Source organism: Cynocephalus volans, chromosome 9 (genome assembly GCF_027409185.1).
Source record: "Cynocephalus volans isolate mCynVol1 chromosome 9, mCynVol1.pri, whole genome shotgun sequence".
Taxonomy (NCBI): Eukaryota; Metazoa; Chordata; class Mammalia; order Dermoptera; family Cynocephalidae; genus Cynocephalus; species Cynocephalus volans.
In genome coordinates, this window is record NC_084468.1 from 103,849,776 (window position 1) to 103,869,478 (window position 19,703).

General features: G+C 33.7%; 1 protein-coding gene across 2 annotated transcripts in view; it reads left to right on the forward strand.

The window, feature by feature from the left end:
- Positions 1-19,703, forward strand: part of METTL14 (methyltransferase 14, N6-adenosine-methyltransferase subunit) — a 71,416-nt gene that overhangs the window by 15,172 nt on the left and 36,541 nt on the right. The window contains exons 7-11 of one of the 2 annotated variants that reach the window (XM_063108009.1): positions 1,121-1,262; positions 5,135-5,227; positions 7,482-7,598; positions 8,811-9,021; positions 15,141-16,597. In XM_063108009.1, the coding sequence (XP_062964079.1) occupies positions 1,121-1,262; positions 5,135-5,227; positions 7,482-7,598; positions 8,811-9,021; positions 15,141-15,445 (868 nt within the window). In that variant the 3' untranslated portion in view covers positions 15,446-16,597. Of the gene's footprint in view, positions 1-1,120; positions 1,263-5,134; positions 5,228-7,481; positions 7,599-8,810; positions 9,022-15,140; positions 16,598-19,703 lie in introns of those variants that run through there. The other variant, XM_063108010.1, reaches the window with a different exon arrangement.

Sequence of the window (19,703 nt, forward strand, 5' to 3'; positions counted from 1 at the left end):
GCTAGTAACTATTTCCTCTTTATAGTAAAATGTATTAATTTGAAGCTCTGGTGCTAAGTACACAGTGGGTTCTCATTTAATTTTCTTTCTTTTTTTAGCTTTCTAGATAATTTGCTTAAAGTGTCTCTAAATGTTTTTTCTTAGAAAATCATGTTTATTGCATTCTTGATAATTTACTTAAAATGTCTTTTAAAAGCATTTAAGTAAATTATCAAGAATGCAATAAACATGAATGTGCTTATTGACGAAAGTTTAGAAAACTCAGATAAAGGAAAAGAAGAAAACAAAACATAATTATAATTTAGCATCTAAAGATACTCTTCTTAACAATTTATAATATAATTTATTTTAGCCTTTGCTAAACAGAATAATGTTTTCCTCAGTAATGTGTATGAGGTCTTTGAAACTGGAGAATGTTTGTTTCATGTTTAGCTTATTTTGAATGTTTTGTATATTTAACAATTTGATGACATATATCCTGTTAGTCATTAGAAGAACCACAAAGAAGTCTCATTATGTGGGGAAGTCTGAGTATTCTCTAATATTCATCCTATATGAAAATACTCTTACATACTTCATACTATGTGAAAATAACTTTTTAGTGAAGGCTAATAGTAATTTATATTAAGTAGCATGAAAAGCCTATCAATATAACCATTTCTACTAATGAACAAACTGATAAAAGAAAATTATGTGCATATGTAGAAAGTATTTTTTAGAGGGAAGAATTTAAGACAGAAATAGTTTTTCTAACCTAACTAAATTGACAAGAAAAGTAATGTGGTATTCCTAAGAAAATTCAGATGATGTTGAAAAGAGGTTCAGAGACTCACATCTGAGTATGGATTTTCAATGTAAGGATAATATATTCTGGATGTACATGGGGAATAATATGATTTTTACTTTGTAGTTTAATCGTGTCCATGTCCTAAGGAAGAACATTGGTAGATGGTTTAATGTTTATAACGAAGAAAGAAGACCCTGCATGAAAAAGCAGTTAGAAATTACCTCATCATTACTTTGTAAATAATGTTTAGTAATATTTAAGAAATTTCTTTCATTACCATCTGTAAAGTATTTGAAAATATTTTATTCATTTTTTTATGCTTTAATCAACTAGGTACTTACAAGCAGATATAGAAGCCTTTGACATCAGAGAACTAACACCAAAATTTGATGTGATTCTTCTGGAACCACCTTTAGAAGAATATTACAGAGAGACTGGCATCACTGCTAATGAAAAATGCTGGACTTGGGATGATGTATGGAACTTTCTATATTGTAATGAATTACTTATTTTTCAAATCACTGTATGTTTCTTTGACCATAGAGTCAGATTATAAATATCATCCCTACTTTTCAATTTTTTTTTTTTTTTTTTTTGGCAGCTGGTCAGTACAGGGATCTGAACCCTTGACCTTGGTGTTATAACATTGCACTCTAACCTACTGAGCTATCTGGCCAGTCCTCATTCCTACTTGTATAGGGATTCTAAATACAGATTTATAGTGTATATTATAGCTGAAGGCCCAAAATACATTGACAAATATTATATTATCTTTAATTTGATTCTTCTTTTTGAGGCAATAATTGATCAGGTAGTGAGTAGGCTATAGAAGACTCACAATCCCAGTCTTAGAGTCCTTGCTCATTATAGCTAGAAAAGTCTAAAAGCAGACAGAATGATTGATAACTCACTCTACATTTGGTTAGTTTTAGTAAACATCAGAGTTTAAACATATACATATGTAAAACATGATTTCTGCTCTTCAAGGAACTTATAGTAAGTATAGTTCAGTATAGATAAAAAGGATACATAAACACATAATTTCAGTATAACTGTTGTGATGAAGTTATATATTCCTAAATAAAAATAAGCAAGCTGATAACTTCAATTAGTTATGTAAAGTATCTGTTTTTACTGATCAGTAACAAAAATAAATATTTATTGAGCCTCTCTGTACCAGGCAATGTGCTGGAGATTCAAAGATAAATAAGACTTAGCACTTTACCTTAAGTAGTACACAGTTTAATGGAATGAACGTTGACCTACCAGTAATTACATTGCCATTTTATTGGCTACATAGTGAAGGACTGCATAACATCATATGAGAACTGACCAAGCCTAGGAAGATGGGACATGAACATAGAGGAGATGACACCTGAAAAATATACATAGATTAGTTGGAATTGTCCTGGTGAAGAAAGACGTGGGACAGGGATTCCAAGCACAAGCAAGCAAGAACAGAAGGGATGGATGCAAAGAGAAGATCAGATTGGGGGAGGAGGGGGGCGTTTTCTGTTGTTGGAACACAGACTAGGACTGTCTGAGATGTTTAAGGAGCTTGGACTTGTATCCTGAAGATATTAAGAAATCTTTGAAGGGTTTTCAACCAGTTTAGTAAGTAAGATGGTCAGATTGGCGTTTGGAGGCTGGACTAGAGAGAAGGAAGTCTGGAGAAGGGAGAGCAGATAGAAGACTCTTGCAGTAACCTAGTTCTGAGATGAAGTTCTGAGAAGTAACGTAGTTCTGAGACCACCCTGAATTAGAGTGATAATGGTAGGAATAGAAAGAAGGTGATAAATTCAGTAACGTTTAGGGGATAAATTTGGTGAGACTAAGTGATTAGGATAAGGGCAAGAGTTAAGGATAGCTGAAGATTTCTATCTTGGGGTAAGTGGATTGAGTTATCAGCATTGAGAGAGTGAATTTAAGAAGAGCAGGATTAGAGGGATTAGATTATATTGAACATGTTGATTTTTAGGTGTATGTGAGACATTCAGATGTGAGAGCTAATAGGAATATGAAACCAACTAACAGATCTGGTCATAAAATACAAATTTTAGAGGCTTAGCACATTAAACTCATGCAAATAGATGAGTATGTCCTGGGATAGTGTCTTCATTAAGACAAAATGTGGGCTGACAGTAAAGCCTGAAGAAACAGTTATATTTAAAGGGCACATAGAAAAGAAATGTAATAAAAAATGGGTCAGAGATGAATGAGGACAACCAGGAGAGTATGAATGCCATGGAAACCAAGGGAATAGGGAATTTCAGGGAGAATATAATCAGGAGTGTCCTGTGCAGTAAAGAGGTACGGTTAGGCAGGGACTGAAACGTAAGACTGATGTTTCATAGAAAACTGCTTTGAATTGTGTTGCATATCCCTCTCTGAGTTAATGCTAGTTATTATTTATAATATTTTTCAAGATTTACCTCCAGTTCTTCCTCCTCCTTGAAGCTTTTCCTATTAGCTTTGATGCCCGTGGCACTTTTATTTACATTTTTATGGCTTGTATAACTTTTAAAAAGTTTTTCCCCTTCCCCTGATTATAAGTATAGTCTGTGATTATTGAAATCAAAGTGTACAAAATATAGCATTCCTGAGACATAAGGTTAAAAAATGCTTTTGATATTTATTGCTAAGAAATTTTCTAGATAGGTTATACAAATTTACATTTCTTCCAGTAGTGTTTAAGAATATCTTGCCCACCAGTAGTGTTTAAGAATATCTCGCTCACCATATCCTCATCAAAATTGTGTATTCATATTAAAAAAAAATCTTTTTCAGTTTAGTCAAAAGAAAAGGAAATTCAAACAATGAATCTTACTATGTCTTTGTTGTACTTTGTTTTTTTCTGGCCAGAGTGTGCAGTTTGGTCAGTAAAGGCACAAGAGCTTTAGTTATATATAACAAAATAAAAGAGTTTTTGAAATAAAGGAATTATATTTTATATGCACATTCTTGATTTTGGTTTAATTTTACTGAACTTCAGCTCTGGCCGACATATTGAAAAGTATTGTCTGGTCCCAGAATCGTAAGCTCTTAAACTCTATGTGGTATTATCCTAAAGAAAGTGCCAGTAGTTGATGTAATAAATAAAATGTAGATAAGAACAGTACGTGGATAAGAACCTTTGGGTTTCACAAATATTTTTTTAGACATTAGAGAGTCAGTAGTGTTCAATGTATTTTAGTTAAGGACATAAGCACTTATTTAAAATACCAACACTTAGCTTTTAGAATTGAAGGGTCAAGAGAGAATAATTAATTTGCTTAATGTATGTATGATTTTGCATAGTGTATGCTGATGTGTGTCATCACTTATCTTTAGCTGTGCCACGTGTAAGTGTAGATAGGGATATATATATGTGTATATATATATTCATATTATAGTTGGTAAAATGGTTACTGTACTATGAGAATATTAGATGAGGTGAGATTTCAAGACTTAAGAAAAAGTCAGAAGTATAAAACAATAGGTTTATACGTGTTGTAACTTAATTCCATTATTACTGTATAATATTGTTTTTCTACCTACTTAAGTTAGAGATGGTATGGTTTTAACTTACGTTGATCTGTTATTCAGGCAAAAGTTGAGATTTTCTTAATAAATGAAACTAATTCTTGCTTGAACCATGATCTTTGAAACTTCTTAACTTCCAGAGAAAGCTGAAAGAAAAAGAAAAAGAAAAATGTTATATAAAGTGGTTGCTTCTACAGTCATTGATATGAGAATATGGTATTCCCAAAACTTAGGGATTTAATTATTAAAGATCTTTTCTTTAATGCTACACACTCAACACATACAACGGAAAGAATTATAGACTGTATTTTGGGGCATTTCAGACTTAAAGTAGTCATTATAAGAAAATATATATATTGATCTATTGAGAACTGTTCTTCTACAGATACCAGAAACCACAGTCTTCCCCAGACATTTATCGTTTTATTTCATTTTAATGTTGCTCTTAACATTAAATGTTGCTCATTTAACCTTTTTCCCATTTCAATTTATTTTTCTGTATATGGAAAACGTTGCTATAGAATATCTCTCCAGCTCCTTATAAAATATCATAATTCTATAAATATGGTTTCCTATAAGCTCTTACCATATGAAAGCAGGTGTATATATGTATATGCATGTGCATGTGTGCATATTGTTTGTATATAAAATAACAAAACAGCAGTAGAACAAGTAACTTTAAGGATAAAATTTATTTTCCATTATATTTCCTAATTTAAAGAACACATCTACTGAGAATCCTGATAAGTCTCAGTGGTTGTTCTTTTGGACTTAGGATGAATGGCAAACAAAACACTTGTGCAATATTGTTTTGGTTTCTTATAGATTATGAAGTTAGAAATTGATGAGATTGCAGCACCTCGATCATTTATTTTTCTCTGGTGTGGTTCCGGGGAGGGACTGGACCTTGGAAGAGTGGTAAGATGGTGTTTTTATAGTGGATTTTTAAACTCATAAGAGAAAAATGTAATACAGTATGTTGCATAAAAGGTTTGAAGATTAATGTTGTTTTGTCCTTTGTTTCTTGAATAGTTCTAAAATATTTAGAAGAAAAATAATATTCAGGAAAAAAATTTAAGAAAGGCAGTACCCTTAAGTCAGTTAACCAGCATTAGGGATGAATATAACTCTTCCAAAATATAATTTATTACAACTGCAGGAAGAGAATCGTTTAGAGATTTGAAACTCCAAATTACAGCTTAAAAACAAGCTGCTTAGTGTCATTTATTGCTTTTGTGAGTAGCTAAAAAGCATTTCTGTGAATAGCATTGACTCTTGAATTCCAAGTGGGAGTCAAATCAAATTGGAAAAGTAACACAGCATCAGGAACATATAGTTTGAATGAATGATGACAGCGAGAAAAGTTATAACAGTTCAACTTAAATGTTTTATGTTTAGTTGGATTTCAGAGTTTTTCTCTTTTTTGGATTGGAGTATTTTGCTAAAAGGAAACAAAATAACATATGCTGTTTTAACCAAGAATAATGGGAGCATTGTGGCTAGCTATCAGGAGTTCAGCTACCATCCAGCAGTGAGATTTTGGGCAAAAGATACTTCTGTGGGTCTGTTTCTTCACATCTTATTGAATGATACTTTCCATATTTAGGACATATTACTTGTTATATAGCAAATGATCTCATTTAATCATGCTAATTTGTGGAGGAGTCCATTTTGGTAGTTGTGGAATTTTAGTAGGACTATTTAAGATAACAAGTGGGATTATATCGAGATAAATTTGTGCTTAATTTCTGAAATTCTATGTTTACTTTATATTCTTTATATAAATAGTGAGTTTGGGGCTGTTGGGTAATATTATTGCTTCCTTCATTTGTTAACTCAGGTAAGACTATGTATAACTGTATTCCAATTGGGCATTTCCATTCTTTTGGTAGTGACTCCCTCAAAATGCTATGGAAAAGCAAGAAAATAGAGAGAAAGAAACATACTGTATGTTCTTAAACGTCTACTAGTGTATACATTTTAAAAATCTAATGTCTGAATTTAGTCTTTCTTCCCACTCCCTCAAATTAGGTTGAAAATGATTAGGAGGTTTTATTATTCATATATGCAGCAGTATATCATATTGATGAAAGCAGAGTTTGGCCAAAAGCGAATACAAAAATAGTTCAGCATGCGAAATACTCATGATCTCTTGGTAAATTAGTGGATTAGGGCATGTAGGAATTAGGCCATTGTGAAGTTAATGAACATCCAGTGCAAAACAAATATTTAGTGACAGGAACAAATATTGATCGTGATGTTTGAGATTTTAAAATAAAAGTGTTTCATTTTGAGGTGTACATCACTTTAAACAATAAGAGCATTCCTGAAAAGTGTGTATGTTTTATGCTCTACTGTATCTTTATATGTACTTGATCATAGTACCAGTTATATTGTACTTCACAGTTTCTTATTTTCCCCTAATTTACTCTTTACTGAGGGTAGGGACTGTATCTTATTGTTTCATTACCAGTAGCTAGCAAGGACCTACATATGGTAGGCCCTCAAAATGCCACTCTGAGCAATGGTTTAGCTAGTACTTGTATGTTCATATATGATTATAACAGATTCTAGGAAACAAAGGGTTCACATGTGTATTTTCTACATTATATAAAGATGAAAGTACACTTATACCCAGTAAAGAGATACATAACAATTTTGTCTAAACCTTTTGAAGTGTTTTTATTTCTATATTTAATACTGTTTTATAGGACTCATTTGAAAAGAAGTTATCAATTAGAAAATTTTTAACAGCATTTAGCTTTGTCAGAGGATGGAATATTGTGGTGGCAGGAATCCAAATTATCATTTGGATTATTTTGTGATTACAGAGGGTCTGAGTGTTTTCTTGCAATTAAAAACCCAGTGTCTGTTGATGCCAGTAGAAGTAGTATTAAAGAATTGGGATATGATGTAATTCTTCCTACGTTTTGATATTTAACAATATATATATATATAACATTAATATCCAAAAGTTATATGTTATTCTGTATTGTGGCTATACATTTTAAAGACTGGCATTTCTTTTCCTCTGTTTCTGCACTAAAACAGTTACTGTGATACCTTGGAATTTAGTGTCTCAAACTTCTAGAAGATTTTTAAATGCTGGTTGTTTATTTTAAGTATTGTTTATTTCTTTAAGGATTTCTTTTTTAAATTATTTTATTTGTAGTGTTTACGCAAGTGGGGTTATAGAAGATGTGAAGATATTTGTTGGATTAAAACCAATAAAAACAATCCTGGGAAAACTAAGACTTTAGATCCGAAGGCTGTCTTCCAGAGAACAAAGGTATTACCTTTACTGTTTTGTTTTCTTTATTTTCATTATTTTCTCTTAAGATTTTCCAAATCTTGGTGGAAAGATCCTTTTTTTTAGACTTGTAAGAATAGCATTGAGCCATTACAGAAATACATCCAAGTTAATTTATTCACTATCTCCAATCAACTTCCACCCTGCTGGAAAGGAGAATATACATTCTTGTGTGTCCTAAACTGCCATATTTCTAAGTTAGAGATGGGCTTTTGATACCCTGACCCCCAGAATTTTTCCCTTTCTCTAGGCTCGGAAAGAAGAGACGACAGCAAGACATGTGTCTGGCCAAGTTAGAGACATTTCTTCTTCCCTTCTTTTTCCTACACAAGAACCTCTGAGAACTTTTTCTTCATATTACTCTGCCCTTCTACTATCAGGCTTTAACAGATTCTGTTCTTTGCTCTTTAGGGAGCCACTGGTGGGGGGGCCTTTCTTATTAAGTCTTTCTGGGACTGGAATCGTGCCTATGTAATGAAACTTCCATAAAAATCCCAAAGGGGTGGGGGTTGGAGAGCTTCTAGGTTGGTGAACTTGGGGAGTTGCTTGGAGGTTGGTGTGCCAGAGAGGGTATGGGAGCTCCACGCCCCTTCTCCCATACCTTGCCCTTTATGCATCTCTTCTGCCTGGCTGTTCCTGAGTTGAATCCTTTTATTATAAACAGGAAATAGTAAGTAAAGCTGCACTAGCAAATGATCAAACCTGAGGGGGGGTTATGGAAACCTCTGATTTATAGCTGTTCATTCAGAAGCACAGGTGACAACCTGGACTTGTGATTGGTATCTGAAGTGGGGGGCAGTCTTGTGGAACTGATCCCTTAGCTTGTGAGGTCTGTGCTAACTAGGTAGATAGTGTCAGAATTGAATTGAATTATAGCATCAGTGGAGAAGTGCAGAATTGCTTGGTGTAGGAAAAACCCACACATCTGGTGTCAGAAGTGAAGTGTTCTGGAAGTATGGTGTATTGCAAGTGACAGTATAGAAGGAAACAGTTTGTTTTTCCTGTTTTCCTGGCAGTCTTCCCACATTTAGAGATCTAGGCCTTCCTGTTATGTTTTTGCCCATAGAACTGTGTTCTAAAGATGCAGAGAAGTGAAGATTATTTTTGGAATTGATAATATCAGAAATGTAAAATGTTATGAAATATGACTGTTGATGAAAAGAAATTCATTGGTGTACTCTTGTTATTTAGGAACACTGCCTTATGGGAATCAAAGGAACTGTGAAACGTAGCACAGACGGGGACTTCATTCATGCTAATGTTGACATTGACTTAATTATCACTGAAGAACCTGAAATTGGCAATATAGAAAAACCTGTAGAAATTTTTCATATAATAGAACATTTTTGTCTTGGTAGAAGACGCCTTCATCTATTTGGAAGAGATAGTACAATTCGACCAGGTAGGAACTCACTTTAAAAAAAAAAAAAAAAAAACACAACAACTTTTATGATTCTTTGGGATATGGGTGCTGAGAAAATAGGACACAGTGCTGTGTAAAATAAAATTCTTATGTATTTAATTCCTTTTCTTGCTGTACCTCAAATACTAGCAGCTTTAGGTTCACAGCTAATAAAACTGAGAGGAAAGTGTAGAGATTTTCTGTATACCCTTGCATAGCCTCCCCATATCAGTATTTTCCACTGCTATGGCTTGACTGTTCCCTCCAAATCTCATGTTGAAACTTCATCTTCATTGTAACGGTATTAAAAGGGTGGGAAACCTGACTATGGTGTATGAAGGGTGGGGCCTTTAAGAGGTGCTTGGATAATGAGAGCTATACTCTGATGAATCCATTAATCCATTCATGGATTAATGAGTTATCATGTGAATGGACTGGTGGCTTGATAAGGAGAGGAAGAGAGCACATTAACATGTTCTTGCGCTCTCACCATCTGATGCCCCGAGTCACCTCAGGACTCTGCAGAGAGTTGCCACCAAGAAGGCCCTCACCAGATGCACCCCCTCACCAGATGCACCCCCTCGACCCTGAACTTCCTAGCCTCCAAAACTATAAATAGTTAACATATATAATATAAATAGTTATAAATTTATTTTCTTTATAAATTACCCAGTTTCAGGTATTCTGTTATAAGCATTGGATAACAGACTAAGACACCCACCATAATGGTACATTTGTTACAACTGAGGAACCCACATTGACACATCATAATCACCCGAAGTCTGTAGTTTACATTATGGTTCACTCTTGGTGTTGTACATTCTGTGGGTTTGGACAAATGTATATTGACATCTATCCTCCACTGTAGTATCAAACTGAAAAAACCTCTGTGCTCCACTGATTCATCTCTCCCCATCCCCACAACCACTGGCCACCACTGATCTTTCTACTGTCTCCATAATTTTGCCTTTTCCAGAATGTTATATAGTTGGAATCATATAGTACTCAGCCTTTTCAGATTGGCTTCTTTCATTTAGTAGAAAACTTTTCATGGCTTGATAGCTTGTGTCTTGTTAGTGCTGAATAATATCCCATATTCTAGATATACCACAGTTTATCGATTTGCCTACTGAAGGACGTCTTGGTTTCTTCCAAGTTTTGGCAACTATTAATAAAGGTGCTATAAATATCCATGTGCAGGTTTTTGTGTGGACATAAGTTACCAACTCCTTTGGGAAAATACCAAGGAGCACAATTGCTGAATCCTGTGTATGGTAAGAGTATGTTTAATTTTGTCAGAAACTACCAAACTGTCCTTCAAAGTCCCTGCACCATTTTGCATTTCTACCAGCAATGAATGAGAATACTGTTGCTCCACATCCTCATTAGCATTTGGTGTTAGTGTTCTGGATTTTGGCCATTTTAATATGTAGGTATTAATATCACATTTTAATTTATGTTTCCCTGATGATATCTGATGTGGAGTATCTTTTAATATGCTTATTTGATGTCTGTATATCTTCTTGTAAGGTGCCGGTTAATGTCTTTGGCCCATTTCTTATTGGCTTGTTTGTTTTCTTATTGTTGAAGCTTAAGGGTTCTTTCTATCTTTTACATAACATTTCTTTATCAGCTGTGTCTTTTGCAAATATTTTCCCTCGGTAAGTGGCTTATCTTCTCATTGTCTTGATGCATGTTTCTTTTTATTTAATTAATTTCTGCTCTTTTGGTTTTTTCCCTCTACTTTCTTTGAGTTTATTTGCTATCTTTCTATCCGAGATATATTTAGATTTTTGATATTCAGCTTTTTATATTATATTTAGGGTTCTAAATAGTAGGGCTCTAAATCTCTCTAAGCACAGCTTTATTAAAGCATTCCAAAAGTTTAACATGTAGTATTTTATTACCATCTCTTTAAAAATACTTTTTAGATTTTTTTCATTGTGATTACATATTTAACCCATTGGTTATTCAATATTGTGGTAATTATCATTTCATTATTGCTTGTTGGCTCAATATTTTGGTCAAATAACGCATACTATAAGATTTCACTCCTTTGTAATTTGTTGCAATTTGCTTTATGACTCAGTTTTGATAAATATCCAAGTCCAGTTGAAAAGAATATGTACTCTGTTTTTGTTGTTAGTTGTAGTATTTATTAATTGTGTTCTGGTTAGATCATCTGTATTGTTACTGATTTCTTTTTAAACTTTGTTTGGTGATAGAGATCTATTGAAATCTCCTATGGTTATGGATTTCTGGTTTTCTTTGTTGTCAGTTTGGGGTTTTTTTTTTTTTTTTTTTTATCTATTTGAGGCTGTGTTGTAAGGTATATATAAAATGTAGAATTTTTATGTCTTACTGATAGATTGACCCACTTAATATTATGAAATATCCTTTTTTATCTATTGTTTTTTTTGCCTTAAATTCCACTTCAGCTGATATTATTATAGATATTCCAGCTTTTTTTGGTTTGTGTTTATATGGCATATTATTTCCATTCTTTCACTTTCAATCTTTCTACATTTAAGTTGTATCTCTTGTGAATAAACGTATGGTTGCTTTTTCATTCAGTTTACCTTTATTTTATCTTTTAATTGGACTATATTTAATGTAATTCCTGATGTGTTTGAGCATAAATTATCATCTTACTGTTTGCTTTACATTGGTACCACCTGTTTTTGTTTTGTTCCTCTTTTTCTCATTTCTTTTGGATTGATTAGTTACTCATTTATTATTTCATTATTTCTTTTTATTAGTTTGTTAGATATTCTTATATTCCTTCCGTGATTATCTTGGAGATTGCAGCGTGTGTTGTTGAATTATTGAAGTCTAAAGTGTTATATCGATTTTTAAAGGATGAGAATGCTATTGTTTAATCTTTATAGTTTCCTTAATTTTTTCAAACTAATTTTTCCTTGATATATGTATAGATCATGCATATGTTATTATATACATAGTATATATACAGGTATAGAATTAACTTTGAGTTATTTACACTTCCTCTGCAAACGTACATGAACATCTTGTTTGGAAGTTCTGTGGATGATTTTACTCTTTTATCAAAGTAAAAATATTTGGCAGCAGAGCTTGTGGTGAGCAAATCTTTCATTTTCACTGGCTTAATAGAAAGTAATGTCACTAGATATTCAGCTGGAGGAGTATGTTTGTTCAGAAAGAATAGGTGCCAATATGTATTGACTATCAAGATTATGGCTGTAGAGTTTTAGCAAACAGGAACAGATTTTTCTCTTCCATCATTAACCTGTCCTACCCCCAAATAGCTCTTGAATCTGGGAACAATCTCCAGTGAGTACTGCTGTTCTAAGGAAGCAAAAAACTTAAAGAAAAAGCAAAATTATTTGAAGGATAAAAAGTAAACATCAGATGATAATCTTTTAATAATTGAAAAGTTAATGTAACATATTTACAAAAGTTTTGAAGAGGAAAGAAGAGTTGATCTTACGACTTCCAAGAATAATTTTAGTTTTTTATATACTACCTTGCAGTCCCTATGCAAAGAAATTTTTACATAATTATAGTCATCATTTTGTATTTTCCCGTCAGTATTATGTCAAATATTTTTCTGCATTTTAAATAATTGTTCATAATCATTTTAATGGCTTTGTAGGATTATTTTAATGATCTCTATTAAAACTGTTTTTTAAAAAAACAAGTAGAAGAGCTTAAGGAGTAGAGAGAGTAGATTATTGTTAAGTGTAAGTATAAGCACAAAGACGAACTAAAACAGACTTTTATTTATAATTATTTAATTTTCAGTGGGTTTCTTCTCCATCCACTTAGTGTGGCCCCTTTACCTGCTTTAGATTACACATTATATCTTTTATACAGGATATCTTCTATTTGTGTCTCAACCAGTTAAACAAAATCTTAGGGGTACAAATTTAATTTTTAACTTGTAAACTACCATCTGGTTCTTCACTCTTGCCTGTTCATACAAAAGTTACTTTAGTATTGGCTACAGTAAAACAGAATTAGGAAGAAAATGTACTAAGTGAAAGTATAGATGTTTGGAGTTAATTACATAAATAGTAGTAGGAGCAATTGAGAGTCTTCTCAGTTAAGCAAGATGCCTTAATTTATTTGGGTTGATCCTTTACATACACTTCTTCCTCAAGGAGATAGTCTGAGGTATTTCACATATACTTCAGGAGTACCATTTACCAGTGCTTTAAAATAAGGTTTCAAGATAGCTGTGTTTGTCCAATATACTCTGAAGCCAGGCTGTGTTAAACTTACTTTGCTCTTAGTAATACCTGTAAAGCTGTAATAAAACACAATGTTGCAATGAAGAGTTTGGGGAAGAAAGGAATCCCTTGGACTTCTGTAACCGCTTTACTCTGCAAAGATTTCCATGTTTTATTTATGTAAGAGGCAATATGGCAGGGGAGTAGCAATATTATCTATTTTTATTATACCTTTAAGTTTTCTGCTCCTTACCTTGTGTTTGTGTTTTGCACAACACCACAAACATACCAAAAAACAAACTAGAAGGAAGCAAGGAAAAATCTCGTAATATCAATAGTCAGTGAGACCACATAGGTGTAGAAGGTGCTCATTGATCTGATCTGTTTCTTTACTTATCATGGTGTCAACTAAGTGATACATAAAAGGCACAATATAATTTACCTTTTTTTTCCCCTTCAAACATTTTTGTATCCATCATGCACTGGTAGATACTGAAGATTCTTTAAAACAATGAACAAGTATTGTACAAAAGTGGCTACTACATTTTAGAATGTAATCCTAGTAAAACAGTTTTCATTTTATAGAATCTTATGATTCAGCTAATAGTCTAAGAAATAACCTTGAGGTTGATAGGGCAGAGATATTGTAAACCAAATTTTACAGATAGAAAACCTAATTATTAGAGATTATTTGACCTGTCCCAAAGGATCCCATGTCTCTTGTTACATTCCGTAGGCATATTTCCAGGGTCCCTCTAAAGGACATGTCAGTTACAAGAATCACTGCACCAAAGGAACCCCAGAGCATGGTGTCTCTATTGGGCATTTATAGTTCATTTGTAATTCCTCCCATTTCAGATACAGTTTAATTAATCAGAAATTATCTTTATTATAAGCAAAGTTATATAGCAATGTTGACAAAAATACCTTTTCACCTATCGAAGTACAATGTTTAATGGAAATTCTGAGGAGAGATAAAATTTTCATTTCATTTAAGAAGTATATTTGAATTGGATGTTGAAGGGTGGGATTTTCAACAGGTTGACAGAAAAGAAAAAAGAAAATGACTACAAAAGTGGAGGTTATTGTGGAAACAGTCACTGTAGTAGTTCATTGTTTTACTTAAACAAAGGTTCATGAAAAGCATTAATGAGAAATGTGATTGAAAAGTTAGTTTAACTATTATTATAAAAGATATTAGATTTCATATTTATGAATTTGGGCTTTGTAGAATACCATAGAAGGTTTTTGAGCAGAGAAGTGACCCATTTTAAGCTTTGCTTTAGGCTTTCCACTTGTAAAGGGAGGAGAAACTAGAGGTTGGGAGATAATTACTATATGTATGTGTTATACAGGTAGTGTGGTTTAGGCAACTGGCCTTGTAGAAAAATAAAGGCTTAAATGTGGGGGTGGTCATAGAAATGGAAAGATGGAAATGAATAGGAGCAACAAGGTAGTGGTTGAATTTCTAGGACTTATCAACTGAGAATAGTTTGTGGTTTGGAAGAATAGCACAAGAGTTCTGAAATTTTAATCAGAAAATGATGGCACTATTTCCATAAGTAGGAAGGTTGTATGTACTTTATTAAATTTTCACTGACTCTAAACTCAGTGTGGTGTATTTTTTTTGTATGTGCTATTTCACAGAATGTAGAACATAGATGGCAACAATGAGAAGGATATACAGTATTATAAAGGTTACAGTCTAGGAGGAGAAACAGTATATGTACATATGAGATCTTTAAAATATGACCATGATTAAGTACCATGCATTCTGTAAAAGAGATCAATATTGCGTGAGTGATGGTACATCATTAAGAATTCATTGGGGATTCAAACTAGCCCCTAAAAGATAAATAAGAGAAGAGATAATTGCAAATAAAAAGGATTATCATTTTTCCTCCATTTCAGGCTGGCTTACAGTTGGACCAACACTTACAAATAGCAACTACAATGCAGAAACATATGCATCCTATTTCAGCGCCCCTAATTCTTACTTGACTGGATGTACAGAAGAAATTGAGAGACTTCGACCAAAATCACCCCCTCCCAAATCTAAATCTGATCGGGGAGGTGGAGCTCCCAGAGGCGGAGGACGAGGTGGAACTTCTGCTGGCCGTGGACGAGAAAGAAATCGATCTAACTTCCGAGGAGAAAGAGGTGGCTTTAGAGGAGGCCGTGGAGGAGCACACAGAGGTGGCTTTCCACCTCGATAATGTTTGAGGACAGTGATCCTGTTAATGCCCCTCTAACCTTCTTTATTGTAATTTGAATTTTCAGTGGAAGACCTACTTTAGAACTCAGTTCCAGCTTGCTCTTTGCTTGATTTTCTCTGAGCTGCAGGAATATCTTAGCCAACTTCCCTTGCAGTTGTTACAGACTGTCTAGTTTTGTTCAGGATAAATGAGTGATCCTTCCTTTTGTCATGCACATGTAAGTGAACAGAATGGAACAACACAAGTAGCTTCACCTTTGGAGATTGAATTTATTCTGATAGATTCCAACTAACTACAAAGGCTTTTACTTTTTAGAAATAGCTGAGCAGTGAAAAAGGTTCAGTCTGTGGTATCATACTAGAGCTGACAGGAGTTGATAATGTGCATCCTGCCACTGATGCCACAGCAAATGGGAAGTTGTTTGGGAGGCTTGATAGAATGGAGTTGGGACAGGTGGTAAACTTCTCTTAGGTTTTTAACATTTTCTTGATAAAACAATAAAAAGAGGCCAACTTCTTTTTTTTCTTTTTTTTTAAATCTTAAACTCAGATATAATTTGAGTACTGAAGAAATCGAAAGACATGGAACAAAATCACTTCCTGCCAAATCTAAATCTGATAGGGGAAGTGGAGCTTTCAGGGGTGGGCATAGGAAAGGTAGAACTTAGGCAGACTTTAAAAGAAAAAGCTCATCATTATAAATATTTCAATTGCATAGCTTCATATGACTCTAAATCATGCTTCCTAAGAAGCAAAGTGCTAGAACTCTGGTGTAGACTTGAACTTGGATTGACCATCAAAGCAGTTTTATATTTCTCAACAAAATGAAAGTAACAGAAGCAACAACAGAGACACCTGGTTCAAGTGCTTAGTTTAAATGTTTTGTGGAATAGAGTTCTTGGTGATGAGAAAATGACATATATCTTTTAACTTGTTATGGAGAAAATTTAACATAAAACCAATTATAGAAAACCCTCAAGAATACGGCTTGGAAAATGGAACTGCAGTTGCTTTTTACTAAAACTAAATGATGTGGGGTTTTTTTAAGGCGCTGGTTGTGCAGATCAGTTAGTTGTATAAGACTTTTTGCTGTCGTTTATCTTCCTATATTATAACTCATTTTTCAAATGAATTTGCTGAACTTGGTGAATATAATACTACCATTATTCTTGATAAATACTTTTTTTATTTTGTTATGATTTTTCTAATGAAACTTTAAACTTTGGAATTTGAGTCTGTTTTTTTGTAAGTGAAATTACCGTCGTTACCAAATGAAAAAGGACCTACCTAAAATCATACCGTTCTTTTGGTCTGTGATAACATTTTAGTGGCCATTCTGTCCTCATGTTATACCTAAGATAAAGTTATATTATACCCACTGTAAGACTCAGTTTGATGATGAAGACTGAATAATATAAATAGGGTTGAGATCCGTAAATGTCTGATGAGTTTAACTTGTTCAGTCTGTTAATCCTTCTAGTATAGATCGCATTTGACTAACACCTTTCTTGATGTAGATGTTATGTATCATAGTTGGTTAGAGTTTTTGCTGAAATAGTAGTATGTTTTCTACTACAGTAATTTAAATTTATCCAGAAGCAGAACTGTGTGCAACCTGGGAATGAAGAGGATAGAGAGAAGTTCCAATTGCCCATTGATGGGTCCTTAGAAGTGTTAGCTAAGGAGTGACCCTATCCTATATAAACGACTATTTCGTTCCACATCCTGGGCTTACTCAAGGGGAGGTGACATTCATGGTCCTTACATGGCTTAAACATGTGAGATCTGCATCACAATGTCAAAGTAGGAATGGCTTCTTTGTAGGTCGAAAGTTAAGAGGAGCCACACAGTCCACCATATTTAGAAAAGAGCAAATAAGAGCAGGTAGTGAAAAAAGAATGCAAGACCTAGGATTTATCCCTTTGACAATGTAATCTGGTCTTTTAAATAACAGAAGATGGAATTAACTCACTAGTTTTGTTATTCTTCACTTCTAGTAAAGGCTGCGATATTGTTTTTACAATAGAATATTTGAGGAAAGGGTTCCAATGAAAGCTCATCACTCTGACCTCTTCTGACTTTTGATCATCTTTATATTTACATGTCTTACATTCTCAGGAAAAATATCTAAAAATAAAATTTTAATTGCTTCACTGATTCCTTATTGGGGATAGAAGCTAGTAATTTTTAAACAGCCGTACATTTTTCAGTTTAAAAGTTCTAAGATAAGTATGCCTAAGATTATGCAGAATTACATTTCCAGATACTCTAAGCTAAATGTTAATGTTTATTTTCAGTGGGAGCTGTTCTTCCTGTGACCTTCTTCTTTCAAAGGGCAGCGGTTAGGAGGCCCAAAGTGCTGCTTGAATAGGAATCATTTTCTACTCTTCTTCACTGTGGAGAAAGGAGAGAGCAGATAGTTGATAATGTCAGCTAGAGCAGATTTGGGGGTCAGGAGTACTATAACCAAACACAACTGAACCATATTAGACCAAGGAATTGTGGAGATGGCAGTCAGAGTGTAGAATGGTCACCATAAAGATGTATGTAGGTCACATATCCAACGTTGCAATGGATCTGTATGCAGCAGTACCGCTCTGATACTTTGGTAAATAGCAGAACCACCTTGTGAGACATAGCTCATATGTGGAGAAACTTAAACTACATTTCTCCCTTATTCTAAAGCCGAGTCAGTGTCTGTGTTATGCCATAGTTTTATTTAAGTTAATGGAGTGTCATGGTAAGATATCTGGGAGCTACAGTGTGCATCAGTGTGTTACGGCTGCTATTAGGAGTGATTCCTTTCTTCTTTTAAGATACTTTTACCCATCTTGATTGGTACATTATATCTTTCAATTAGTTACAGCAGCTGTTTTTTGTTTTGGTTTGGTTTTGGGGTTTCTTTGGTGGCTGGCTGGTCCAGGGATCTGAATCTTTGATCTTGGTGTTATAACTCTGTGATCAAACCAATAGTACAGCAGCTTATTTTACAACCTGTACTGTTTTCACCTTGAATTTAGAAAAATAGGGTTTGGTCTTTGAAGTATAGTTTCAGATTTTACTAATTTGTTTAATATAATCCTTATTAACTTGAAAAAATGAAAGCCCTGTTAGGACTCATTCTAGATAGTAGTCTTTGATCTGAAAGTGTTTCATATTTTTGTGAGCTATTAAAAACAAACTTTTGCTTATAAGAAAGGCCTTTCTTAGAACAAACCTGTAATCTTGGGGTTTATATAAGACTTTTAGTATTATCTTGTCTTTGATGTTTGGTAACAGGGACTGAACCTTAGCTGGGGTCTCAAGCATATATAGTCCGTTTTGAAGCTGTAAATGTAGGACTTCCCAAAACGTTAGAAAACTTATCCAGCAAACTGAGCCCATGGGAGAAGACTCCACTTACAGAAATACCACATTTTGTCTGATCTAAAGGTCTTCATCATTTACTCAGGTATAAACATTGCTAGGTACAATGCACAGAGAAAAACTATCTCATTTAATCTACTTAATTTGGACATCCTTTTCCAGTAAACCCTTTCTCCAGTACTGGACAGAATATTAAAATAATCAGTTTGAGTATGTGTTGTAGTTCTTTCCTCTTTAGCTGGAGATGCTAATAAACAGTGAAAAGCAGATAAGATAGGTTTTTTCAAAAATACTTCTAAATAATTGAGAATCTAGACATCAGCAATGTAAAATGGATACAAGAACAAAGTAATATACATCTGTGAAGGATTTGTATTATAATGGAATAACTGTCTTTTTTAGACACATTTTTTGCATATTAAACACAGGAGAATATTTATTTACAACTCATTTACTTTCTTCAATTTCTCTTATCTGTGATATTTTCTTACTTTGATGGGTTTTTTCACCACCTCTCTAAGAAAAGCAGAGCAGCACAGAGAGCTTTAGTCTTGTTCTGACTCTTGTTTTTAGGGCCATGGAGACATGGAGAGGGATAAAGACTGGAGAGCTCATGCCCTAGGTAAGGTGCACATCACTAGTCAGCTCCAGCTAGTTGTCACCACAGAGGGAAGACGGTAAGTGTGAGATGTTCATGTGAAATCTCCCTAATCTTTGGACATTGACAAAATAGTTTATGACCTTTGCTTACATTTTCATGAAACTAAAATTTCTTAAAATCAACTTGGCTAGCTAAATACTGCATGCATATTTTAAATTCTGGCCTCTAAATACGGTGGGACAAAATTTACTAAAGAAAAGGGAAGAAAGTTCCTTGCTTAGGACAGGAAATC